The sequence below is a fragment of the Scylla paramamosain genome, chromosome 8 (genome assembly GCF_035594125.1).
Source record: "Scylla paramamosain isolate STU-SP2022 chromosome 8, ASM3559412v1, whole genome shotgun sequence".
Lineage (NCBI taxonomy): Eukaryota > Metazoa > Arthropoda > Malacostraca > Decapoda > Portunidae > Scylla > Scylla paramamosain.
In genome coordinates this window covers 14,733,555-14,760,799 of record NC_087158.1, presented here as the reverse complement: position 1 = coordinate 14,760,799, position 27,245 = coordinate 14,733,555, and the positions used below count along the sequence as shown (strand labels likewise).

The 27,245-nt window shown below is 37.0% G+C and overlaps 3 protein-coding genes across 9 annotated transcripts in view; 1 reads left to right on the top strand and 2 right to left on the bottom strand.

The window, feature by feature from the left end:
* The window catches only part of LOC135102825 (equilibrative nucleoside transporter 1-like), a 64,408-nt gene extending 56,680 nt beyond the window's left edge, over positions 1–7,728 (bottom strand). Inside the window, exons 1-3 of one of the 4 annotated variants that reach the window (XM_064008377.1) lie at positions 7,548–7,728; positions 5,086–5,170; positions 2,897–2,977 (exon numbers count right to left, since the gene is read on the bottom strand). In XM_064008377.1, coding sequence (XP_063864447.1) covers positions 2,897–2,977; positions 5,086–5,159 — 155 coding nt within the window. In that variant the 5' untranslated portion in view covers positions 5,160–5,170; positions 7,548–7,728. Of the gene's footprint in view, positions 1–544; positions 610–2,896; positions 2,978–4,259; positions 4,319–5,085; positions 5,171–5,793; positions 5,852–7,547 lie in introns of those variants that run through there. The other 3 variants (XM_064008376.1, XM_064008379.1, XM_064008380.1) reach the window with 3 other exon arrangements.
* An 869-nt stretch (positions 7,729–8,597) lies between these two features.
* LOC135102826 (translocon-associated protein subunit gamma-like) lies at positions 8,598–13,245 on the bottom strand. Its single transcript, XM_064008382.1, has 4 exons — positions 13,050–13,245; positions 11,857–11,984; positions 10,322–10,413; positions 8,598–9,913 (listed from the first exon to the last, which is right to left on the bottom strand). The coding sequence occupies exons 1-4, from the start codon at positions 13,174–13,176 to the stop codon at positions 9,715–9,717; spliced, it is 546 nt and encodes a 181-aa protein (XP_063864452.1). The 5' UTR covers positions 13,177–13,245; the 3' UTR covers positions 8,598–9,714.
* A 185-nt stretch (positions 13,246–13,430) lies between these two features.
* LOC135102823 (zinc finger protein 93-like) lies at positions 13,431–26,847 on the top strand. Of its 4 annotated transcripts, none has more exons than XM_064008373.1 (16): positions 13,431–13,557; positions 13,739–13,825; positions 15,069–15,188; positions 15,454–15,529; positions 15,913–16,316; positions 16,707–16,789; positions 17,264–17,441; positions 17,672–17,839; positions 20,604–20,812; positions 21,340–21,547; positions 21,945–22,089; positions 22,447–22,603; positions 23,152–23,239; positions 23,625–23,759; positions 23,934–24,053; positions 24,561–26,847. In XM_064008373.1, the coding sequence occupies exons 2-16, from the start codon at positions 13,763–13,765 to the stop codon at positions 24,771–24,773; spliced, it is 2,367 nt and encodes a 788-aa protein (XP_063864443.1). In that variant the 5' UTR covers positions 13,431–13,557; positions 13,739–13,762; the 3' UTR covers positions 24,774–26,847. The 4 variants fall into 4 exon arrangements, with proteins under 4 accessions (XP_063864443.1, XP_063864441.1, XP_063864442.1 ...); XM_064008371.1 differs by having other exon boundaries at positions 13,739–13,885; XM_064008372.1 differs by having other exon boundaries at positions 13,739–13,885; positions 22,447–22,607; positions 23,156–23,239.
* The last annotated feature ends 398 nt before the right edge of the window (positions 26,848–27,245 follow it).

Below are 27,245 nucleotides of genomic sequence, written 5' to 3'. Positions count from 1 at the left end.
ACACACACACACACACAGACATGCGCCCACACCCATCCCTCTTGCTGTCTCTACTTGAATAAAACACTTTACTTTTAAAAATTCTCATGAGCAAATGAAGGGGGCCAGATAAATAGTGTCAATTTCTTTGTCAAGGGCAACTCTTCTGATGTGAACTGTATGAAACTCAAAATGATTGATCAAAGGGAAATAAGGTAATTTAATTGGAAAAGGAGAGTGTCTGGGCGTGGGAATTCTTGTGGTAAGTTAATGACAGCAAGTGGCCACTCAGCATCGTACAACTGGTTTCTGTACCCAGCTCTTTCTCTCTCTCTCTCTCTCTCTCTCTCTCTCTCTCTCTCTCTCTCTCTCTCTCTCTCTCTCTCTCTCTCTCTCTCTCTCTCTCTCTCTCTCTCTAAGAAGTCTCCAATAAATCAATACACAAAGATACCAAATAATTTCCATGCTCCCTCTTTCCATTCTGCATTGCCCACCATCTCCCCAGCAGCCAACCATCAGCTCCAGAACTGTTTTTTTTCCCTGACAACAGACCCCGTAAGTATACCTCAGAAGTCCCTCCATTATCAGGATACCACAAGCCACAGATTACTTCACCTCACTGCAAACAAAGACACACTGTCCTTGTAAGTACCCTGGTGACAACATATACAGACTATCTAAACTTATCTGACTGATACACATACTATTTTTTTAAGACAGTGCACTCATTATGTGGATCCACCTCTAACCACTTTCATTTGATTTTAACCACATCTATTTTGTGGAGGAACTGAAAGATAAGATATTGCAAAGGTCATTCATATTAAAAAGAGGAAAATTCAAAACACTATTTATCGCATCAACTTACTGCATATGTAGAATACTATAGGACTTTATATCTGTCTTCTCAGATGATCAGGATTCCTTATATCTTTATTACTGGACTTTTTCTATATGAAATACTTCCTGTTTAACTTTTTTGGAACAGCAAATGTATGGGCCTTTTTTTTTATTTTATTTTTTCTCTCTCTTTATGTTTTGTTTTTACACTTTTTTGTGCCCATGTCAGTCTCAAATGTAAAAAGAAAAAACTTCACCAAATTCCTCTTAACCAACTATACCAGCAATAACTAAGAACAAAGCTAACATTCTTGCAAAGGAGGCAAGCTAAGGCAATACACCCACACATCCTAAGGCTAGATTCAAATCCATCTTTGTGTCTTTGCCTTGCCTCCACACTATAGCAGTAGCCCATTAGCATGATAAAGTGAACAAGTGAAAGTGGTGCGTCTCCAGTTGATTGTGATGCCCACATCAACTTTAATCATCCAGTCCCTTGTTATGACAATTATATAACAATGGATGTATGGTCAACCACAACAAACAAGTGCTGATCCTAGATTTCATTTCAGTTACTTGTAAAAACTTATCATGAAATTACTGAAGTAACAATTATAGAAAAAGCCTGTGGTGTGTGAAGAATGGATAGTGAAAGTAATGGAAGCGTGTATTAACTGATTTGATGTGCCAAGTAAAGGTGAAGGAATGAAACGTTGACTGATTAGGGGGATCAATCACAACACAATAAGATGGTTTGGACACATGTGAACGAATAGATGAAAGTGATATTACTAAAAGAGTGTGTCTGAATGTGGCAGATGTAGTGGATATAAGATGAACTCAAGTGTGATGAGAGAATAGCTGGAACATGTGAGAGAATGAGATGAAAGGAAAATGGGATGCTTACAGCTTGCTTGCATGAAGAGAATGCATGGAAAAGAATAAATAGAGATTTCAATTTGTTGTGGCCATTACCTTGGAACACTGCTTGTCCATTTCTGGTGACAGTTTAAACAGTCCACAAAACATTAACAACAATGTCATCCATCACATTTGTAATACATTTCACTAAAACTCTTCTAGAACCACAAAATACAAGTGAGCATCTTTCAAACTTTAATGCATCTGTCTGAGAAGGATATTCTGATCCTATAGTATGAAGGGGATGCCCTGAAAATCCATCCCAAAGATAAAGGCCACTAAGGGAGTAGTAGCACTTTGTAGGTGGGAAGCAACATATTAGAGGTGTGGGAAGTAAATTACAGTTTTTTTTTTTTTTCAGTAACAGCACAACTGAGCTGAGATCCACAATGTCTTTTGATGGTCCCTCCTAACAAATCAAATTAATTCATTGCATCTATACTAAAGAAGTTTATGAGGGATAACCTGTCCACTAGCTGTGGTTCACCTTGCTTCCCAGCATATTCCGATTAAGACTAAAACTGGCCTTGTGTCTATCTAGCAGCATCAGAGAAAAGCAGGCCACCACCTGATGATGCTGCATCACACATGGCTGCGTGTCCTCATTGAAAAATGTATGTATGCATGTCCTGATTATAAGGGTTCAACTATCTACCTACATAAATACATCATTGTGTGATATGCCTTGCAAATCAAAACACATCAAGGTGGATATTCACTCTATACATATACAGCTTTAAATGTACAACAGGTTGAGAATTCTTTATCTGAAATGCTCAGAATCACAAGTGTTCCAGATTTCAGATTTTCCTGGATCTAGGAATACATTCACACATCTCTATTCACAACAATAGGATTACAGTTTGGAATAACAGACCATAAGTAAAAAGATATCATGTCATGTGATTTTATACTTGAAAATGCATCACTGAACATTTTCATATTTTCTGATAATACTGTACAGTACTAGGTGTAATGTATAATACTACGTTTCTGCTTTCATTTCATACTGGCAATGATTTTTAAGATTTCATGGGGTTTTAGAATTCTGAATAAAGATTCTCAGCCTGTATTTGTCCATTGTTCACATGAAGCATAATGGCTCTTCTTAAACAACTACATAGGTAAGTACTGCAAATATAATGGCAAAACTTACGAAGGAACAGGACGGGAGGGCCGGAGGAGGGCGTCTGATTCTCCAAGAAATTCTACATCACTGTCTTCATCTGCAACATTACTGGAAAGAAAGTAAAATGACTTGTTAATCCCAACACTTCAATCTGTAAGGATGACAATGAGTGTACAAGAGCTGAGCCTAACAGCAAAACTAATGCAACAAGGAAAATGCACATAAGGCTATAGAAGACTATCTCATATTAATATATGATCAGAAATGCTTCTTCAGTGAAAAAAATAAAATAAAATAAAATAAATAAATAAATAAATAAATAAATAAAAAATAAAATAAATAAATAAACAAAAATAAAAAAATATAAAAAAATATATTTTTTTTTAAAATAATGAAGCCATACAAGCAAGGCAGTTTAATACTTTGCATCTTAAGATAATCCATGAGAATAAAAAGAAGTCAAGCTGTTTAAAGATGCTGGTACAAATATGAGAGGGAGAGTTGAGAAACAAGGTACCAGAGAGCAAGATCAGTCCAAGTATTTGCAAGAACACCACTCTAAGTTTCCATCATATAGCACAGGCAACCACTAGAGGTCTATAGTATTGCACAAGTCAGCCATAAATACAGACAACAATATACAGTTGCTCAAAGTAAAGATGTCATATTTTATTAAATGTTTTAGACCATAAAGCAGTATCTGGTAAATAACTTCCATCTACTGATTTCTAGTTCTTGATATTTGCGGGACTCTTCATACATAGCAATACACTACTCTATAAATTCATTTCTGTTGAATCAACTGACACAAAATTCACTAGCTTTTGTAGCATCATCACTTAGGGTTACTGTATATAAAGAGAGAAAATATATGTAAATGTAAGTAAACTTGTGGTCATAAGTCAAATAACACACCACACTTTCCCTCAATCTTCAGTCTTTTTAATCTGTTGACTGTCTCCTCACAAACACTGACAAATAATTGATTCTGAACAGATCTGGGGACATAGGACTAAGGGGACACTCAAAAACAAAGCAGAAATGAGTATTATACTACTTGAATATTGTCCATGACTCAAACAAATCCACCATAATCATAACATTAGACTGCACAGCTTACACAGGAATTAAAGCATTATCTACAGCTTAAGACTTGATGCATAGTGCAGGACTGACAAGGTTAACCAGAAATTATTCAGACTTCAGAGATTACTTATGGCATGACTAGTAACATGTCTGATTTTGCATACAGTCCTAACAGGTATTCAGTCTTTAATAACAACACCCCTCATAGAGAAATTATTCTGCCCTCAAGTTATTTTCTCAGTGTCTCCATAATATTCCTACATTGGGTATTGCAAATAAACACAATAACTCTGGTGTCACTCACAGTTTACTCTCATGCAGCTCACAGCTCTGGGTGGTGCACACCATGGCTCCACTCACAGTGCACTCAGGTTGTGCACTATATCACTCTGCTCTTGCTTCACCCATGGTTTGCCCCCACTCTGCTTAAACAATGGTCATCTGATTCCAATCTAATCTCAGTCCACTCCCACATGATCGACCAGAGTGAGAATGAAGTGAGTCTGCTGGTAATGCACAATACTGCTCTATCCACTCTTGTTTCACTCAAAATATCATTTGGGTGACAGATGCTTGAAGGTGTGCATTAGTGAGCATTGCCCACTGGAGGGATTGATGGGTGGGTGGGCAGTAGTGCAAACCTTGTGACTTGTCCTAGTGTGTCTCTGGCTGTGATTTTGGGAAGCCACATGATGAGGTGCCTTTAGTGGCAAGGATTTACTGCTCTCTTATACTATTTCTTTAGGAAATTTTGTTTTCTTTATTGACAGAGTGACTAATAGGAGCAGTAACTCCAGACTGGCAGACAAGAGTGACAGCATTTAGGCTGCAGCATTCCTGTATTGCTACATTCTTTTGTGTTTACATAAAAGCAGAGATAAATACCAGTTTTTTTCATTTTTACTTATTCCTTGTGATTTTTTTGGTTTTTGAGTGACTGTATGGCATGTCATCTTTTTTGTCATCAAATTTTGGTCCAGTACTTAAAATGTTGTTTGTCATAAACAATATTTATATTAATTTCCAATTTGCTTATTTCTTACTACCAAAATCATCACTGGACAAGCTACATCCTGCCACTTGAATTATGTACTTCAGGTGTTGGTCACACCTGCTGCCTGTGTCCTCACCTGATATCGTTGGGGTCCTGGATGTACTGGTCAATGCAACACTCAATGTCTGAACGAGGGTCATCTTCCATCATGCAAGACAAGCCTGTGGAAGGAAGAACATTAGTATGATATCTTTATAGAAATAATATTTGAATTATCATATCTACTTATCAGTTTTCATATGTAAAATAAACTTGACTAAGGGCTATGGAGAGAGAGAGAGAGAGAGAGAGAGAGAGAGAGAGAGAGAGAGAGAGAGAGAGAGAGAGAGAGAGAGAGAGAGAGAGAGAGAGAGAGAGAGAGAGAGAGAGAGAGAGAGAGAGAGAGAGAGAGAGAGAGAGAGGGGAAAAATGTTCCTTCTAAAAACAAATAAATAAACCTGAGAAAGTACTGCAGAATTTAATCATTTTTCTTTTATTCTCACAGGAGAAAAGACTAAGGTGAGACACATTCAAGTGAGATGTGCTGAAGCAGTTTTATTTTCCTCCAATTCCTCCTGGAACTTTTATTTTTCTCTCTCCAGTGCTGAAAAAATTCCATACATTACACTGCTCTAATGTACAGCACCAGCTATCTCCCTGTAAACGTATTTCTTAATCTACTATCTCCTATTCTATACAAGCTTAACTCAGTCATGTAAAAATGCAATTAGCTAAAAGCAGTGACCCTTTCTTCAGTCAATTTGGAACACAAGCATACAAGAATTTCATAAGAAAATACAGTTACTTTGACAGTAAGGGGATGAACTCTTATCATGGAATTTTCTCATCATTATCTTCTTATCTCTGATTACTTTGTAGACTCGTGATTCATTCCTCTACACTCTCCTTTTGTTTTTCTTTGACTTGGATCAAATTGTTTGAGACAGTCAAATTCAAAGCTTTCCTTTCTTCATACACAGTGACCTGCAGTGAATAATAATGATTGTATAAACAATAATTTGGATGTTTGTACTTAAATATTTTCTCTCTCTCTCTCATAATGTAATAGGTACCCTCAGATACTGGAAACTAAGTAAGAAAATAAATAAATAGGTAGGTGAATACATAAATGATAAAGCAAAATTGAATTAATAAGTAAAACAAACAAACAGATAAATAAACAAACCATAAATAAAAAAAAAGCATAAAAATATCATTTACTTAATAATTAAGGTTGACTGTATGCATGTATGTGGTGATATACACACAATATATTATTCCATTCATTGTCTTTTCCATTAAATGTATAAATAATACAAGAATGATTTACATCAACATGAAGCTATGATAAAGCAGTAGATAGATAATTAGTAAATAGGTATGATAAGGATTTCTTTCTGGAATGACAAGATACAGGACATTTTGGTCAATCATATTAGAAGAAAAGCCTGCTCCTGAAAATAAATAAATGGATTAATTGATCAAAGAAAAAAAATACTGAATGAAAGAAACCAATGGGATACTACCATAAATATTATTTTTATTAATTATTATCATTTTCATTTATTTATTCATTTACTTATTTATTGCACTTTTAGAGTTTTTGATTACGTGACACACACACACACACACACACAGAGAGAGAGAGAGAGAGAGAGAGAGAGAGAGAGAGAGAGAGAGAGAGAGAGAGAGAGAGAGAGAGAGAGAGAGAGAATCAATATTATGACAAGAAAATTTACTGCTGATCTGTTAACATATTTCCATGGTTGCCAAACTGATTGCGTGGCTAAAACAGAACACATGGAGCGAAAAATTATCAACAGGCAACAACAGCCACGTACTACACTGACGACTCTCTCTCTCTCTCAACTTTGTATACTTGTTCTGAAAAAAATAAATAAATCAATAAAAAATGAATAAATAAATTTATATATATATATATATATATATATATATATATATATATATATATATATATATATATATATATATATATATATATATATATATATATATATATATACGCCATGGGTTTATTTTACGTCAGTTTTTTTTTCTCCTGATTTTATTGTTGTATCTCAATATCATATCACTAATAGAAAAGTTCCCTCTGGCATAACAAATATAAGGACTGCTGGATTTTCATTATTAAAACATTGTGATAGAATGAAGTGAATGAATGAAAAATAAATCAAATAAAAAAAATCAAGTAAAGCTGGATAAAAAAAAAAGAAAAAGTTTGAGGCTAAAAATAACAATGAATCAAAAAAAAGTCAAGAAAAGGAGTCAAGAAGCAATACTATTGAAAAAAAAAAATACCCTTTATACTACGTACCTACTTAAAATATGTATACAACTACCCAAAGATTACACTAACTAATACACACCCCGCTAGATACCAAAACTACCTTTCTAACTAACTACCAGCGAAAATCATCTCTTTGTTTACTCCTAGCCCCAAAAAAAACAAAGAGAAAATGCCCAACCAGCAACTCTTGTTTACAAGAAGTATTGCCAACTTGACAATAAACACCAAGGGAGCGTCATATTTTCACCTACCTCTCCACTCCCTCTGCTTCAATCGGTTCTTTTCTCCTCACACGGGTAGTCCAGACCATGCTTCGCCTCTGTGCACGTCTGTCTTCACTGGTACACGTCTGGGTGAATATTAAATAACGTTCATGATGAAGTAGGAGAGACCGTTCACAACCTTCCTGAGTCCAAGTGAGTGATCGACTGTGGGATTTGTGTGACTTTTGACAGAAGCGAGCGAATGTTTTTGCTTTACTTCGTTCAGCTTTCACCTGCTGCCGTTTTGTTTTTGTTTTTTCGTGCTCGTGTTGTTATTTTATCCGTCTTGTGAAGAAATAGTGAGAATGAATTAGTGTTTTTTTGGTTACTGTTTATGTTTATGTTTTTACTGTCTGAAGTCCACCTTTATCTTCGGTCAGTCAACTTGCGTCTCATCGGCTCGCCCTGTAACCTCTGTAACCTCTTGGCGTTTCGTGTTTCACTATTAAGTTCCATCTCATCCCTTTCTTTCCCATCCATCTTCTCTCGTCTTTTTTTTTTTTTTTTTTCATTTTTTTTATGTACAGTGCATATTCAGTATTGCTTTTTCACTCCTTTAGTTTTTTCTATCTTTTCTCTTGTGATTTCTTTGTTATAGTTTCTTATTACTGTTTTCATGCTACTTTTCTTTCTCTTCCTTACGCCCTTTCTCCTCTTCCTTTTGTGTATCACTTCTTACATTTGTCCCTTTTCTTTTTTCTTACTTTCTTTACTTATTTTCAAGTAACTGTCACTTCTTACTTCCACCGTTGTTTAAGTACTTTAAGCATCAGATAATCATCTTTTCCATTTAGTATTTGGCAAAACTTTAAGGTTTTATTCTAATGCACAATTGTTAAGATCATGGTTTATGCTCTCATAGGAATTCCTTACTGCTTTTCCATGGAAAGAATTCCTATCAGCAAAAGATTTTCCATTTACAGTATTAAAACTGGACACTTAAGACTTAAAGAAAATGTAAGAAATTATAGAATAATAAAAAAAAAAAAAAAAAAAATAGAATAAGCACATATTTCTAAGGAAAAAAGAAAAAAAATCTGGTAGTCAATATCCATTTATTTAATCTTTTTAAAGATTTGGTCATAATTTAACCAATCCATTTCATATCAGTCATGCCATGGGGACATACACACACACACACACACACACACACACACACAAAGCCATCTGAACACGTCTAAGTACCTGTACCATTCACAACTGTATGCAGGATGGTCTTCATTCAAGGATGTCTGATGAGTAACAAATAACAGTGACATCAAGAAATACACTATGGCAGAATAGAAACTGTCAACCAAATTCATGTTGTTTTAAAGATGACAAAAGATGGCAATACTGTTGACAAATCACATTTCCTTAAATCCCAAAAATTTGTTGGGGCCTGACATTCATTACTACATTCTTAAAACACTAAGTCGCTGTACTTCTTTTCCTGGTCAGAGGGTTCAATCCCTGACACAAGTTTCTCAAAGTGAATTTGTCTAGCCTTTAAATAAATTTGTCAGTGTTTTTGTGAAGTGCCCAAAGAGGGCATGACAGTAGGAATACAGGCTGAACATCAAAGCTTACAAGAACAAAGCCCACAAGCAATGTGAAATAAATAAAAAAAATCAAATGAAGTGACACAGCTGGACTACCAAGTAAAAAAAAAAAATAAATAAAAAAATAAAATAAAATAAGTAAAAAAACAAACAAATAAATAAAACATAATAATAATAATAATGAATATACTTTTGTGAAAGAATTAGTTACATCATGAAGTATATACATTATGTATATACAAGCCTTCATTTCATAGAGAAGACATATTTATCTCTCTGACTCCTTTTGAATTACAGAGTTCTGAGCTGTAAACTGTGGAACATGGAAGATTACACTGAAATTAATTAAACTTTCAAGTTTCAAAATGTATTTGCATGGTAATGTTTCTCGCAATACTCAAGTCACGATTGTCAATAGTTCCTAGTTCCTCCGACATACAAAATAAGCATCAATGTACCCCAAAACAATAACTGTTAACCATTCAAAATAACAAGACACTGATGATAAAGCATGACCTGACATCACAAAAAAATGCCATGGAGATGCAACCACAACACTGGTGACACAAAGAATCAAACACCAAGAGAAGCAGATGGAGAGGTGGTGTGAGCCTCTACTGTGTACTGGTGGAGAAGAGAGCAATGATGCCGGCCGCTCCTAGAGTGCTGAACACATAGTTGTAGGCGGGAGTGACTGACTTGAAGATAAGGAAGGAGCCCACTACCACCAGCATGAGGAACAGAGCGTTGTTGTAGAAAAGAGAGAAGGTTGTGGCTTCAGCTTCAGCAACTTCATTCTTCTTCCACAGCACCCTGATGGAAAAGTGTACACATTTACAAGTGCTCTAAAGTATATAGTGAAGTAAATACAGGAAACATGGCTATGGCTAAGAAGGGTTCTAAAATTAAGAGGACCATTCAATGTGTGTATTCTATATGGAAAACTTGGCTAAGAGAGGCTGCATGTTAAGGAACCATCAATTAAATATGCATACTAATAAATTTGGGTTGTGAAATAAGGACATTAATATAGAGTGGATATGTGATAGTACACAATATATCCTATGATCACTTTATTATGACTGCATCCTGAACTGTGGTTTCTCCCTCCACAATTTCTTTATGCTAAGTTTGTCAATGTCTGAATGAAAATCAAACAGATGAAATTACTATTACCATTACTACTGAACTTAGATAGAATACTAAGGTATTTTTTTTTACCTTTCATCCTTCTCCTTCTTGGCCATCTTTTTGTCATCAGAAAGCTTACGCATCACTTCTCGCGTAACGGCATCCTCAACCTTCTGGGCCACCTGAAACATGAATCTTGTATTCATTAACTATTCAAAAACAATCACAGGATAGAGAGAGAGTGATAGGGAGAGCTCGAGGGACTAACTTGAGGCAGAGCTGCACATGATGGAAGCAACAGGTGTGATAGATGGGAATAACATGAGATTATTTGTATAGAGTACCAATCATGGCACTTGGAAAAAGACAAAAGACTCATCCCTAATGAAAACATAAGGGCATAAAAAGAGGCAATTAAAATCCGGTAAAATAAAAAGATTGAATAACTGTCAATACAAATAGATGAACTAAGATAAATATACTGTAAATGTCATTTTATAGGAATATCTAACAACTCATAATACAAGTTAGAATAATTGTATTAATATCTGTAAATATGTACTGTACAACTTGCAAGGAAATTAATAAGATTAGATTAATAGATTTCAGCCTTTGAAATGTTATGTTTGGGTGCATTTAGGAGACTGTGGCCTGAGGAGTTATGGTTTGTTTATGGCCAGTGTCCACTCTCACCTGACAAATCTTGGTATTATTTTACTCTTTCAAAAATCTTGACATAGCTTTTCTTACCCTTATCAGATAGAGCTCATTCTGAGTGATTTGAACACCATATATATCCACCGCAAATTACTTACAATGCTGACAGAAAGTTTTAAAGTTTTGTTAAGTTAGGTCTAGTTTGGTTATGGAGGGTTATTTTTGACTGATATTGCCTCTAAAGCAAGAACGATCATCATTCATTAGTATGAGGATAAAGAAAATATCAGCAATGCTATTTTAATTCCCATATATCAAGTGTTCTAAAAGCTCCCACTTGTCTCTTGGACAGCGATTTTGCTGGCTTCAATACAAGTGTGTGCACTTTCAATTTTTAAAGTAACTAGATGGATATTCACATTTATTTTAATACTGTGCACAAAGGAATAACTCATGTGTTTCCACATATGTGTTCAGTGAGAAATGCTCACTATTAACTATATTACAAGCCAAAATAGGTCCGCCCTTCACCTCCAATCAAGCCACTCTCACCATCACTTTGAACATCACCATACAATCACAGATTTCTTCACTATTATGTGTTGTATGATGATTCTGAACTCTTTCTTTAGGTATAAACTAGAACGAAAATGCAAAAGTTGATCTAGTAAATGAGAAATAAAAAAAATTTGGCAACTTTTCCTCATTGCTGAAGGAACCAGAACAGCCAACCTATGTGAAAAGTTTAGTATTTGGTAACCTGATGTTTGGGCTTGTATCCAGTGTTTAATGAATGTGACCGTGGGGGTTAGTAAAACCAAATACAAACGTGGGGCTTGTTGCTTCATAATTATTAATACAACACCTTAAAAAGGTGGCCTCACACACAAAACACGGCATTTATTACTCATCTTAGAGATTTAGAAATACATGAATTCATTTCATACCAAAATCAAAGTTCAACATACCTTGTGTTTCAGGACAAACTTCGTGTTCATATATGCAAAAGCCACCAGATAGGTTGCAATGGCAGTCACAAGACCAAAGATGGCAGCAGAGGACAGAGGATCCATCATGTGGATGCGCCAGAACAGCCCTGTGGATGGAAAAGAAAAGAACATTCAAAGCTGCCATCTTGGAGAACAATGACAAGCTGTGGGTGGCTGCTACATTACACTCAGTATAGTGAACCAAAATTAAGTTAAAAGAAATATCTTACAAGCTAAAGAACTCTATCCTTATAATGAAAGAATTAAGATTCTGTAGAAGCCTGTATTATAGCAAAATTAGCTGTGTTTCTCTTGATGGGGATGCCCATCTTACCCATTCAAGATGAGATGGGCACCACCTACCCTGTTGCATGTGTTGTGAAAACTCATGAAAGAATCCGGTAAATTTATAGTTTAAGCCAATGTCCCCAATCTCTACCCACGGCCCACGGCGTTATTATTAATTTCCGACAAGTAGTGTAATCATTAGAAATGATGTGAATAGTGAGAAGAACAAAATGAGGTAGGTTATTACCACATAGTGTGTAATGGCTTAAACTATAATAAAACCAAGAATCCTATGAGATTAACATTGAATCCATATCCCATCTCACTACCTTGCAGTCCCTTAGGGTATCAGTTGAACCCAAATGGTAAAAGTGGTTTCATTCAGTGATTCAAGTATTCTCCTCAGTACACACACACACAAAAAGAAAAAAGTTCAAGAATCTGTTGGGAAAGCAGGTTTTAGGATGGTGGAAGCAAACATGCCCTGACTCTAAGGGCCTCTGCCTCTCTCAAGTATCATTCTTCCTGTCAGGTAATAGTGAGCGGTTTCTGAAACCCGTATGTAACAAAACACTACAACATGCTAACCCTGACAGGCGTCCTTTTATCTGAAATAAATCAACTAAAAAACAAGAGAAATCAAGAGAAACTTGGATGGGTCATCTACCATCAGGCAGCGAGCACTCCAGCTCAACCACGTGTTGACTTGTGTTTCTCATCCCTGTTCAGTATCCGATGACTTAAAAGTACTATACTGTGTGATCACGAAACAGGGGGGCAATGCAAATATAACCCAAGAAAGCCGCCCCTATAGTAATATTCAGTCCCCACCGGTGCCCTGCCTGACAGGTGACAGCTGACGCCAGACACTCTGCTATACTCACATATTGGGATGGCGGACACAATTAGGGCGTTGAAGTAGAAGATGATTGAACTCTTCTTGGATACATTTCTACTGAAGTCCTGGAGAAGGAGTTCCTCTTCCTTGGTGAGCTTTCCCTTGGCGACCATAGTGGCGATATCTTCACGTCCTCCCGGCGAGACTGGCAGTGGCCCTGTAAACACAGGCCAACAATGCACCACTCATATCACCCAACATTCTAACTTGCACCAAAATGCATCGACTTAAATTCATTTCATAACTTATTTTCCATAAATAACATACAACATTAATTAATTGATTTCCTAACGAGACATATTAAATATAAATATATTTGTTGATTTTTAAGAAGCCTTAGATGTCTCGTGTGAGCCTCGAGCCTCCAGCCTGTCCTCCCGGCTGGCCCAGTGGTGCCAACCCCCGCTGCTGACGTGGTCCCCGCCTCGCGCCACACGCGGTGCCTCTCACCACGCACGAACTGTTGGCTGCTCTGTATAAACATTCACTCTCACGTATGACAAGCTTTTATAACAAAACATTGTAAAGCATTTTTTTTTATCAAATTATAAATTAAAATATCTTTATTGTAAAAAATATTACAAGCTGATTTAGTTAATATTATTATCAAGTAGCTCTCATTTCATATTTGTTTTATTTTGTCTTAATAAACTCAATTTTTCATACCGATCAAAGGAGGAAGAAAACCTCAAAGTTAAGATGGGCACAATCAAGCCCCTAGTGTCTGAAACCCTACATCTCATCGCGGAATTCATCCAGGAGGTGAGGCACGCCCCTAGGCTCCGTCATGCCCTGCCACCAGGTCAAGGCGGGGCGGACCAGGTGAGGCGGGACTGCGACTCCACTTCCCCCGCCGCGTCATCAACAGACTGTCCCTGACAGATGCATGAGGGGGCGTGTGTCCTTTGGTGTGTGCCTCGCCCTGACACACCACGTCTGCCCCGCTACATTGCTCTTACCGTCATAGGGAGTGTAGAGTGAAGATGCAAGGATGGCGCTGAGGGATGGAAACCTCACTGGTCACAGATTTTATTTTGTCATTTATTCATTCTTATTTACCTATGTGCCTATGTATATAAGGATTTTGTATATATATATATTTTTTTATAAACATTCTAGTAAAGCTACAGTTTTATACAGTAGATGCCACCATTATTTTTCAATACCTTTGGAAATCTTATAGAAAAGAGGGATCTTAGAGAGGGAAGCAAATACATGCTAATTAACAGTAATGACAAGATTGTCCTTCCTGGACTACCATGTCATGCTACTTCTCACATGTTATTCTCTTGGCCATATGACAGTGTAGAGCATCTTGGAATTAAACATAACCCACTAATACTAACCTGGGGCCTTTCACCTCCTGGACCCCTCAAAGTCATACTGCCTGCTGTGTGTCAAGACTATAATCTGAAAAACTTCTGGTTGCATCTTCACTACATTCAAAAGGCTTTAGATGAAGCTACTCAGGTTTTTAAGGGTGTTCTGATGATTGTACATTATTAACAGGAGAGACACTTGAAAACCCAGGTGATCATCGATCATCTGTGGCCTTCAAAAACTGCTTTAGTGAGAGAGCAAAGTGTTTCTGAATACAGTCCTCAGTTTCAGGGGTGTGCAAATAAATTCATGGTTCAGTCTTTGTCATATAACATTGAAAGGCATGAACACTAAATCTAAATAGACATTATAATTTTTTTCATCCTAATCTGAGAAGCTTGATTTTTTATGCATCTTCAGTAATTTGTGCTAAGATAACACAGCAGGAAAGTGATGTAGTGAGCAAGTATGTTTTACCAATTGATTTTAAGAGTATACCATGAAGGGTAAGAGGTCATCTTTAGAATTATATCAGCAGCAGCAGAGATGAAAAATATTCCAATTGGAGTACATGTGTCTGTAAACTTCAACCAAATTATAAACTTCATTGCATATTTTATGAAACCTTTTAGAAGTTTATCCTATTTTGTTTCCTGTATAAAACCAGTACATTTGTATGTTACAGGCTGAGGGGGCAGAGTTGGTGAATGGCCACAGTCTCACGTATCAGCTGAGTGAGGGGGAGGCCAGCTGCAGCATCTCAGCATACATCTTGAGTCTAGAAAAGTTGATATCCAATCTGAAGGTCAGTATTTAAAGGCTTTAACAAAATACTTGATTAACGCAACAAAGAAAGCTGGTACATATGCAGCCAGGTTTTTGTGATTTTTTAAACTATTGATAAATACTGAAGTAACATGAAAATTGGGAGTAATTGTTGAAGATTTTTGTTTGAGTATGATAGGATCTATACATATCTGAATACTTATAACTTGTAAATTCTAGCATAAAGATTTATATCCTGAAATATGAATTTATAAATGATGACTTACCTTTTTATTGGAACACAGACTATTGTTCTCAACTTGAAGAGCAAAACAGCATCGCCATCCATCAGTAATGCCCACCAGTCTGAAGTGTCTTCTGGTGAGCATTTTAATTTTTGGTTGTCATTTTTTTTTCTTTTTCAAGATGACAGTTAAGTATCTATTTATGGTAGTGACAATTTTTTTCCTTATTGACCAGTGAGTTATTTATTTTTTAGTTCATGTAAACTTTTAAAGGTAATATTTTAGCATATACTCATGCTGTGATCATTATGTTCCTTTTTCCCCACTGACCAGTTCTATTTCTCGTGTTAGAATTTCCTCTGGGCTGTGCTGAATGTACAAAAAAGAACAGTGACTAATGATTATACTTTCATATAGTTGACTAAACATTGTAATAAATAGATGTGTTGTTATTTAGTCCTATACATCAATTTCCTTTCAGACAATGAAAGTTTATCTTATACATCAATTTCCTTTCAGACAATGACAGTTCAGAGGAATCTCAAGAAAGTCCTGGTGAGGGAGGTGAAATTTCAGGAAGCCAGATGTCCACCACCCCACAGTATGCACTTCCTGCAGCAGACATCAAAGCTTCTCTTGACAAGCATCCAGCACTGGACACCATTGTTGAGGATGCTGGCAATACCACAAGCATGGTGCTGCCCCCAAACAGCATCACCTCCATTCCTTCATCCAGCACTTTGCAAGAGAGCCTGATTCCTGCATCCTTTCCTGCCACCTTCACCTCAGAACACCAGCCACCACAGATAAGAAACATGGCAGACCCAACTCTGATCCTTGATGGCCCTGTGAATGTGGATCAGTCATACACTGATGCTACAAGGAACCAGGAGGATCTAGGACAGTTTCCCTCTTGCATTAAGGTGATACATCCTGTCCTTAGTTCATTTTATTTCAACTGATATCATCTCAGCAAGAGTTAATTCAGAGAGCCACTTCCCTCTGATTGGAAAGTGCTCCTAGGGAGCTGTCTCTGTAAACTTAATCTGTTCATCTGGGTTTTTCCATGTCATTCTTCTTCACATGTCAGTGCCACCAAAGAGCTCATGCAGTATAACTGCATTGTGTATATATGTTTCAAAATTTCATACAGATATGAATAATTATTGTTCATATACACTACATTGGGATACTCAAGTGCTGGTGGACAAGACTTCATTCATGTACCAGCATATATGTATTTCAATTAGTTTTGTTTCATTTATATCTATAAAAGATGTCATTAACACATAATCTGTTTACTTTTTGTCCAGTGTGGGGAGAGCCTGTCTTCTGAGGGTGAGGCAACTTCATCAGGTGGCAATGGAGTACTGGATACTTGTTCCCAGTGTTCCAGGTAATTGCATTCGTTAATGTCTGAGTGTTTGTAACATTGTGCACTGTGCTCAGCATCTCTGTGATAGCTGTAAATGAAGAGAAAATATTTAGACACTATAATCTATTCAATTTGTTACTCCATGATCAATAGCTAATTATGATAAACTGTACTCTGAAGTTTTTTTTTTTTTCATATTTTTTGATAGGGAACTAATTTTAGCTTTTAATCTACTTATGGTTGTTAAACTGAACTTTTATTTAGAAGAGAGACTAAAAGATCAGTTCTTAGGTTAATACTGAGAAAGAGAGCTCACATGCTTTGAAATAAAGCATGTCACAGGGAAGTAATTACACATTCCTCATGACACCACATACTAAAAGTAACAACATGGGAATTGGATACATTTTTGGTATCTTCTTTTATAAATATGTGATACAGAATTTCATAATTCATCTATTTTCCAGCCATTTATGTAATACATGGACTCTTCAGTATTGCAGATTCTGTCTCAAAGCGCAGAAGACGAAAAACTATGCAAGATGACACACCTGGCCTTGATTCATGTGGAGTGGACAGCAAGGCATTTGAAAGTTCATCCAAGAAACACTCATGTGAAAAGTGTGGAAGAGTGTTCTCCAAGTGGAAGCATTTGTCCATTCATTGTACCAAGGTGGAATATGGTTGTGATGAGAGAGTTATAGGGGTGTTTGAGAGGATTTATATTCATTCTGTATTACAAATATTCTGTTGGCTGATTTTTTTTTATGGAATTGCAATACTTCTCATAAGATCCTGTACTAGAATCGTATTTTATCAATGTTATCTGTGTAAACCAGTGAACTGGAATAAGTGTAGGAAGTCAAGAGTTTGTATGTATGTAGTATGTATGCCTTTCCTCAGGTGCACATGGATGAGGATGGTGGTGAAGCAGGAAATTCTGAACTCATGAGCAGCAACACCCTCCCTCTGTATTGTTGCAAGACCTGCAACTTGGCATGCCTCTCCGTGAACTCCTTCAACACACACAACTGCCGCTTGCCAACAGACGATGACAACCCAGCCTCCACAGTAAGTTGAAGATCTATAGACAGAATATCAGAGATCTTAATAATAATAATAATGATATGTACTATATTTAGTCAATTTGTGCACACAAATTAAAACTCTCCAGTTTCAGAGTGGTTACATTCAAAGTTAAAAGTTTTACTAGAAATGAAAAATGTAAGAATCACATAAAAGTGGACTAAAATTAAATAAAAACTAAAAAGAATCATCCTCATTTATTGGTGAGGGAGAACATGATTATATAATGTAATGCTCATCTGCACAAAGGAATTCTTAAATCTGCATGTCTGAGTATTATGGCCTATTGAAGGTGGCGATGAATAATGTATACCCATTAGGAGAGATGTAGGAGTAAACCAGTTTGTTGTCAGATCCTAATGAGGACAGATTTGGTATGTGGAACAGTTGACCCTTACACAGTGTAGTCTATGAAAACTGATCCTCTCACCCCCTGGAGGTCTGTAGGTTAAGATGTAAAGGGATGCTTGTGAATATGAATATAGGCATGTAGACAACTTTTCTAGGTTACTTTCCTGTAGAGGGGATGTGTGCCTGGTATTTTTTTTATTTTTATTTATTTATTTATTTATTTATTTATTTATTTATTTATTTATATTTTATTTTTTTCCATTTTTATGTAGGAGGGATACCAGCCAAGGGCAACAAAAATCTAATAAAAAAAAGGCCCACTGAGATGCTGGTCCTGAATAGGATCCGAAATGGTGGTCAAAAATTGAAGGATAAGTGTCTTGAAACCTCCCTCTTGAAGGATTTCAAGTCATAGGAAGGTAAAAATACAGAAGCAGGAAGGGAGTTCCAGAGTTTACCAGAGAAAGGGATGAATGATTGGGAATACTGGTTAACTCTTGCATTAGAGAGGTGGACAGAATAGGGGTGAAAGAAAGAAGAAAGTCTTGTGCAGTGAGGCCGCGGGAGGAGGGGAGGCATGCAGTTAGCAAGATCAGAAGAGCAGTTAGCATGAAAATAGCAGTAGAAGATAGCAAGCGATGCAACATTCTGGTGATGAGAGAGAGGCTGAAGACAGTCAGTTAGAGGAGAGAAGTTGGTGAGACGAAAAGCTTTTGATTCCACCCTGTCTAAAAGAGCGATATGAGTGGAACCCCCCTCCAGACATGTGAAGCATGCTCTATACATGGACAGATAAGGCCCTTGTATAGAGTTAGCAGTTGGGGGGGTGAGAAAAACTGGTGGAGACGTTTCAGAATTCCTAACTTCAAAGAAGCTGTTTTAGCTAGAGATGAGATGAGAAATTTCCAGTTTAGATTATAAGAAAAAGACAGACCAAGGATGTTCAATGTAGAAGAGAGAAACAGTTGAGTGTCATTGAAGAAGAGGGAATAGTTGTCTGGAAAGTTGTGTTGAGTTGATGGATGGAGGAATTGAGTTTTTGAGGCATTGAACAATAAGTTTGCTCTACCCCAATAAGAAATTTTAGAGAGATCAGAAGTCAGGCATTCTGTGGCTTCCCTGTGTGAACTGTTTACTTCCTGAAGGTTCGATGTCTGTGAAAAGATGTGGAAAAGTGCAGGGTGGTGTCATCAGCATAGGAGTGGATAGGACAAGAAGTTTGGTTTAAAAGGTCATTGATGAATAATAGGAAGAGAGTGGGTGACAGGACAGAACCCTGAGGAACACCACTGTTAACAGATTTAGAAGAACAGTGACTGTCTACCACAGCAGCAATAGAACTGTCAGAAAGGAAACTTGAGATGAAGTTACAGAGAGAAGGATAGAAACTGTAGGAGGGTAGTTTGGAAATCAAAGCTTTGTGCCAGACTCTATCAAAAGCTTTTGATATTATCTAAGGCAATAGCAAAAATTTCACCAAAATCTCTAAAAGACCAAGACTCAGTAAAAAAAGCCAGAAGATCACCAGTAGAGCGGCCTTGACCGAACTCATACTGGCAATCAGATAGAAGGTTGTGAATTGATAGATGTTTAAGAATCTTCCTGTTGAGGATAGATTCAAAAACTTTAGATAGCAGGAAATTCAAGCAATAGGACGGTAGTTTGAGGGATTAGAGCGTTCACCCTGTTTAGGAACCTGGCTGAATGTAGGCAAACTTCCAGCAAGAAGGAAAGGTAGATGTTGACAGACAAAGTTGAAAGAGTTTGACTAGACAAGATGCAAGTACGGAGGCACAGTTTTGGAGAACAATAGGAGTGACCCCATCAAGTCCATAAGCCTTCCAAGGGTTTAGGCCAGCAAGGGCATGGAAAACAACATTGCAAAGAATTTTAATAGGTAGCATGAAGTAGTCTTAGGGTGGATGTAGTCATAGGACATTTGTGGTCCCCTCCCCTCCATGGCTGGTGTAGGAGTCGCCTTGATTTTGAATTTTGAGTGAAGGGTGTGTGTGTAATTAGGTGCTTGTAGTTTTGTGTGAAGGAAGAGAGTTGTCTTTAGAGGGCAGGCTGTGACTGCCCCCTTGTATTGTGAGACACAAAGAGAAATATTCAGTGAGGTCACAGCTGGGTTTAATGATAAGTTCACAGTACCCTCTGATCCAGTGCTTTAGACCTCACTGGGAGTAAGTATTGTTTCAGTAGGTGCCTACTGCATTCTCCATATATATATATATATATATATATATATATATATATATATATAGTAGATGGATTTCATAAGTGGTTCATTTCTAACACCTCCATTGTTTTGTCTTATATCTTATTCATGCAATTTATCTGTATCTTTATTTTGTACATATTCAGGCTGGTAAAGTGTTCCATCTAACTTTTCTTCCAGCTCTCAAACAGGATCTTAATCACTAATGTGCTGAAGCTACACAAGCTCCGAAAGTTTGTGTGTGAGGTGTGCGGTGTAGAGTACCGGACCTTCAAGCGTATCACATACCACCTGCCCCGCTGCTCCCCTGGGCCTTACCCCTGCAATGTGTGCACACTGATGTTTGCCACGCAGAAGGAACTCAACTATCACAAAAGGAAGATGCACAAGTTGGTCACTTTCTTCTTTTTCTCTATGTCATTGGTGGCAACGACTGCTTTGATACCACTCCCATCGTTATATATTTCCTTGCATTGTGGATTACAACACTTTAATCTAGAGCTCCAGAGCTCTATGTTGGTACAGTCTCCATCCTTCTTTTTAGTAATTAATTTCTTAGCAGTTCTGATAGAGGTCTTTAAGTGTTATAGGAGATATAACAAGGGTGACAAATACAAAATTCTCAGGACCAGTTATCCAGATAGAACAAGAAATAGTAAGTTCAAGCCTGAAAATTTAGATTTAAAAATAGATAGGAAGGAATGGATTCCAAGTAGATTTGTAGATGAATGAAATATACTCACTAATCAGCTTGTTACTGCTGAGTCATTAGGAAGCTTTAAAAGATGATTAGACAAAATTATGATGAGGATGATATGTGGAAATAGATGTGTATGTTTCATTCAGGGACTGCCACGTGTAGGCCTGATGGTTTCTTGCAGCTTCCCTTATTTTCTTGCATCCTTACGTTCTGCAGAGATGAAAAGTGCTTTGTGTGTGACGAGTGTGGGAAGTCATTCCAGCGCAGAACGTCACTACAGAAGCATGCCATCAACTGGCACGAGTCAAGCAGTGCTGTGGGGCCTTTCAAGTGTGACCTCTGTCCAAAAAAGTTCATTCGCAGAATATACTTAACAAACCACAAGCTAAGGATGCACGGCCTAGACAAGAAGTTCCTCTGTCAGGTGTTGTTTGTTAGAAGTATTGTCATCACTGCACTTTTTTTCTCATGCTTTATTTTTGTTAAGAAATTGTGATGTTATTAAGTGGTCATATGGGGTGTAACAAGAGTTTCTGCAAATATTGCTAGGGGTGAAAGTACAAGTTATTCTAAATAGAAAATGTTCTATGCACATATGCATTTTGAGGCTCTTTTGCATTCACAATCTTAGCTCCACTGGAAACTCAGAAGATAAAAAGTAATGTAATATATGTGGAAATGCTTCATAATAGATAAGAACATGTGTTTGGTTTGCATTACAAGTAAAGACTCATAGAATTGACATATTATGTATGTTGTACTCTCTAGTCACATCTTTCTGCTAGGACTAGTGGTGGCAATGAGATGAACATTTTCTCCAGGTTTGTGGGAATAAGTTCATGACTCAGAACTCCCTTATGACCCACATGGAGGTGCACAGTGACCAGAAGAAATTTGAATGTTCCTTCTGTAAAAAGAAGTTCAAGAGAAAGGAGAAGCTGAAATACCATGAGAGGATACATACTGGTATGTGGCCTCCAACCTGATTTTTTTGTATAATTTTTTTCATTGATAAGTAGTGGAAATATGTTGATATATTGATTTTTACACATCTATTTATTTATGTAATTATTGATTGATTGATTGATAGATAAACTCAATATGAACTACACTTAGATATTTACTTAATGCCTTGTCTCTCTTTCTCTTCATTCTATTCATTTGGTTTTCTTTAATTAGTATGCAAGGAATATGATGGAAGTGTTTGCAGTGAGGCAGTGTCCTGTCTGGCACATTAAAAATAAGAAGAAATTAAATAAACTATTGTTTGTGTAAATAGATCAATTTATTTTATTGCATGAACTATTTTCTTACTTGTGCCAGGTGAGAGACCCTACCAGTGCCAGCTGTGTTCCCGTGGGTTTGTCAGCAAGACCAAGCTGGACGATCACGTCAGCCGGCACCTTGGGGACCGGCGGTACCGCTGCTCCTTCTGTACCAAGACTTATGCTGGAGCCTATGACCTCAAACAACACATCAGGCAAGTATTACATCCATGCAGTGCTGAGAAGTCACTCATGCTGCTGGTTACCATATAGTGAATAAGGTTAATGAAAAAGAGAATATTGACTTTAAATATATCAGAAGCTTAATGTAAATGATGAAAGTATCATTATTATAGTATGGTAGTAATGATGTGTTGAGTACTCTGATAAGTGTTCCCCTAAAGTATTGGAGACATCCACATTATAAACACTTCAGCTACATTGAAAGAATGCTGGCACCTTATTCTCTGCACATTGTAAGAGACATCTGAATCAAGTAGAGCAAGTGCTGAAAACCTCCCTCTCTGTATTTTTATTCTCACAGTAAGACAGGTTTTGTTTGGCTACTTTCAAAGTAAAGTTCCTACAGAATTCCTTGTTCTGAAATATTTTGGTGGCATATGAATATTGGCTGTGTATTGATTAGCACAAAAGAAAGATTGATCAAGCATTAAAATGGAGATGAAGGAAAAATATGACTAGCTATGGCATCCGTGAGTACATACACTTGTATCATCAAATATTGTTTGCTCTTGTGTTGTAGGAAGGTGCATGACAAGCCGTGTGACAAGGTGGCTGTAACTGTTGTGGCCCCAAGCCAGACCAACACTAGCAGCAACAATCTTACACAGGTACTTAGTGTTCCATTGCCTTATTTCCTTGGTATGTGATTATATTTATTCTGTTCCATTTTACATCACTGAAATTGTTTAGGAGACCAATATTAGAAAACACAATTACTTCTAACATACAGAATATCTAGTGCATTTTTGGAGTGTGTTAATTCAGATTGATGCTGTTCATAGGAAGGGAATAATGCAAGAGACAGAGTGAAGGGAATGAGAAACCCTTCCTCTGTATTGTTATTCCTTCATTGAGACAAGATGTAATAGTTATTGTTCTTCAGGGGGGATGATGTCTCATATATAGGTAGATGAGTGTCAGAATTACATAAAGTACAGGCAGATGTGGTCATTAGTGAAGTACTAATTCAGTAATGCTTTCCATGTCTCATAGGTGCAGGTTTTGGATCCTCTAGCCATTGCTACAGCTGCTTCAGGCCTGAAGGAGGAAGAGGTGGTGACCTGTGGAAGCAGCACCAGCTCACTCCCACAGCCTCAGGGCAGCACGTCACTACCCACACTGGAAGAAGTATGCACTTGGCATATTCACTTCACTTGATAGTTGAACTTGTGATAAGAGTCATCTTGCCCATTCTTTAGGTAATCAGTTTCTGCTAATGAAATATGTAAGATGATTCAAGTAATGCTTATTGTGCTTGGTATTATAAGGATACAGACAATTTGTATCGGTTCCCCATGACAGGTTGGAGGTGGCATGGTTGGGGGTGGGCAGTACATCACCATGAGTGGGCAGCAAACAGTTACCATTCCTGTGGTGGGCAGCGTGCAGGGACACATCCCCTCCATTGGTCATGTGGTGCAGGTGAGGAGCTCAGGCTATTCAAAGGAAATCCCTTATTTCAAAAGTTGCTAAAAAGCTTAGTTTATTTGATTGATTTCATAACTTCATGGTTTGAAATCTCTAATCAGGTGGTGACTTTTTAGATGCACCTCTTTTCATGGTGTAGCCTCTCTTCAATTGAAAGCAGGAATAAGTATGAATCTTAGCTAAGATGTGACCTCATTGTCCAGCAAGAGTAGAAGGTGACCAGTTCTGTCCTCTCATTTACATATATCTGTTGCTCCAAAAGAGAAAACATACAGTGTCACACCACAAGAGCTATTAACTGACATAAATAATTATTAGAAGACAAAATTACCAACAGATACTAATGTCATATATTTCTTCTTCCCTAGAAGCATAACTTTAAATTAAAAATTTTCCTCTATGTGTGTAACTTTATTAGTGGATTTGTGTGTTGCCCTTAGCCTTTCATTTTCCCACTAGTACATATCTTGTTTAATCATTCCTGTGTCACACATTCTTCAGGTGTCGGGTTCTACTGTCCCGCTGACCGGGGTGGGAACTGCTCTTGGCACCGGAGGAACATCAGTCCAGACAGTGCAGGCGGTGCAGACCATACCAGGCGTCACCACTACTGAGTACTCTGTCCAGACACTCCCTCCACAGGCAGTGCATGCCCCTCAGGGTTACATCTTCACACAGGGTTTTGATATGGTTAGTGGCACATTGCAGTACTGAAAGAACACCAAGTCACCCAAGGTTCAAATCTTGGGGTGTTGTGGAGACTTGAGTGCTCCTGGAGTATCATATCAGTTATTATTCTAGTCTGTCCTGTGCCAGAGAACCAGGAATGCTAGTGAGGCCTTGATGAAAATAATAATTAAACTATGTATTCTAATTTTCAACACTATATATATATATATTCATACATATGCAATTTATAATACATACAAATTATGTCTCAATACTATATTAGAGAATGGCTTCATAAGCAGGTAGTAAAGATCACATCATTTTGTCTTGGATGATGAAAGAAAGTACTGCTTTCTTAACAAGGTGGCTAGTACAAAAGTGTACAACAGCAATGAGCCACACACTACTGCTGAGCCACCTTCCTCCTTGCCATAGCAAAGAAATATGTACTTTATTCTGAGAAATCTCTCAGTTGTAGACTCATTGGTGACATCACCATGCTGGCAAATTACTCCTTCATTTAATGTTAAGTTTTATTGCATATTTATTTAAATCTAGTCAGATACTGGCAGATTTTATTGAAATTTGTAATATGATATGATGGTCTTTACTTGTAGTGCATACTGTAGCAATGATTTCCACACATGTGTTAGAGAGATTGAACTGTGTGTTATGAGTGGTGCAGTGGTGTGTTAGATATCCATCAACCCATCATCACTGGAAGATCAAGGAACACTATGCAGGAGTTGCAGTGAGTATATAATATAGTCATATGAACATTTTTATTGTGTACTTGTACCTCATGTTTTGTATAAGTATTCAAGCAGTTCATGTTGATTGCTTGGCTGTTTGTTATGTGAATCCAGGCCATCCTGGACAGCGAAGGTCATGAGAGTGCAATGAACAAAGAATGGACTTACAGAGGAGAGATGTGGGGATGTGATGGTGGTAGTGAGGGACCATCTTTTATATTTTTTTTTCCGTAAATGACACTGAATGGATCCATCTGCCAACATTTGTATGTACTAATTGTGTGTGCAATATTCATGTAATTACACATACTATAAAGAGAGCCACCAGTTGTACACATTCTTTCATCAGCATTCACTTGTTTATTTTATTTATTTATTTATTTATGTATTTATTATTATTATATATTTTTTAGATACTTTCCCCATACTGTTTCCTCTAAAATAATTATGTTACATTGAATACACCATATTATTTATGTGCTAAGTATTCCTACATTATGGTCTGTATTGTATTTCATGAAGTTCACTGCTCTTAGACATACTGTCAGGGGTGTAACAGCAATAATGTGTTGTGGTATGCTACTTTTTAAGTTTTAGAATTCTTGTGATGGAAATATTGCCTTAAGTCCAGGTAATGTAAGAGTGGCACCAGTGGTGCAGTATACAGTAGCAAGCACGCGTCTCCATCAGTGACATAACATGATTTGAGACGTGGCAAACACCCTTTACGAATTTACCGAAACGTGGCGTTCGTTCTCCCTAGGCTTATGTAGTGGAAGAAACCCAGTGGAGATTGAAACATTTTATAATCTCTTCAAAATCTTATAAACTGTATCTTTGTCCAGAGTCCACATTTCACCAAAATTTCATTGAAATACATTAGTAACTTTCTTATGTACCTTGCAAAAAGATAGACAGATAGACATACATAATTTCCGCCAGCTTATTATCTCCGCCTGTGTTGGCAGAGGTGATGGCCCAGATGGTAGCATGTGGCATGTGGGTGGCAACACTGTAAGTGCAAGTTTTCGTAACACTTACGTAACTACCATCAGCCAGTGCCCGATGACTTATAGCCTTAGAGAATGGCAACATGGGTCTTGCATAAATGTGTGACGACTTCAGTGCAAGGAAATGGCAGCACATGTAATGAAAAGAACAATGTAATACATGTGTTACAAATTTGTATCACTGTTTACACGAATGCAACAATGACAGGGAATATGTATAGCTTACACCACTAACTTATTGTCAACTACCATTTCCTGTCATTTATAGAATCAGCATGTCTTAAAAGGTTTGTGAGTTTTGTACAGACTCTATATATACGTATGATAAGGAAAAAAATAAATTATATTTTGTTAATATCTACATGATTTTATTCTATTGCCATATGTTATAAGCTTGTCACTAATAGCTTAACTCCAATAAAAAAACAAAAGTAAATGGTGAATAAATGGGTAAGCTACCAGTGGAAATTGTGTAAATTATTGACGGACCATATGGCAACGACTTTCTGGGAGTCAGACACTGTTAATAACTCTGTAAGCTAGTAAGCATAAACCACTGCAGAATACCAAGTACTTTCGTACATAAATACCCCAAATATACTGGTGGCGAAATTCTCGGAACAAAAACACGACTAAAAACTTGGTAAGGTAATGAATGAAACACAATGGTACAGAACACTGTGTGTGTGGTTGTGTGTGTGTGTGTGTGTATATATATATATATATATATATATATATATATATATATATATATA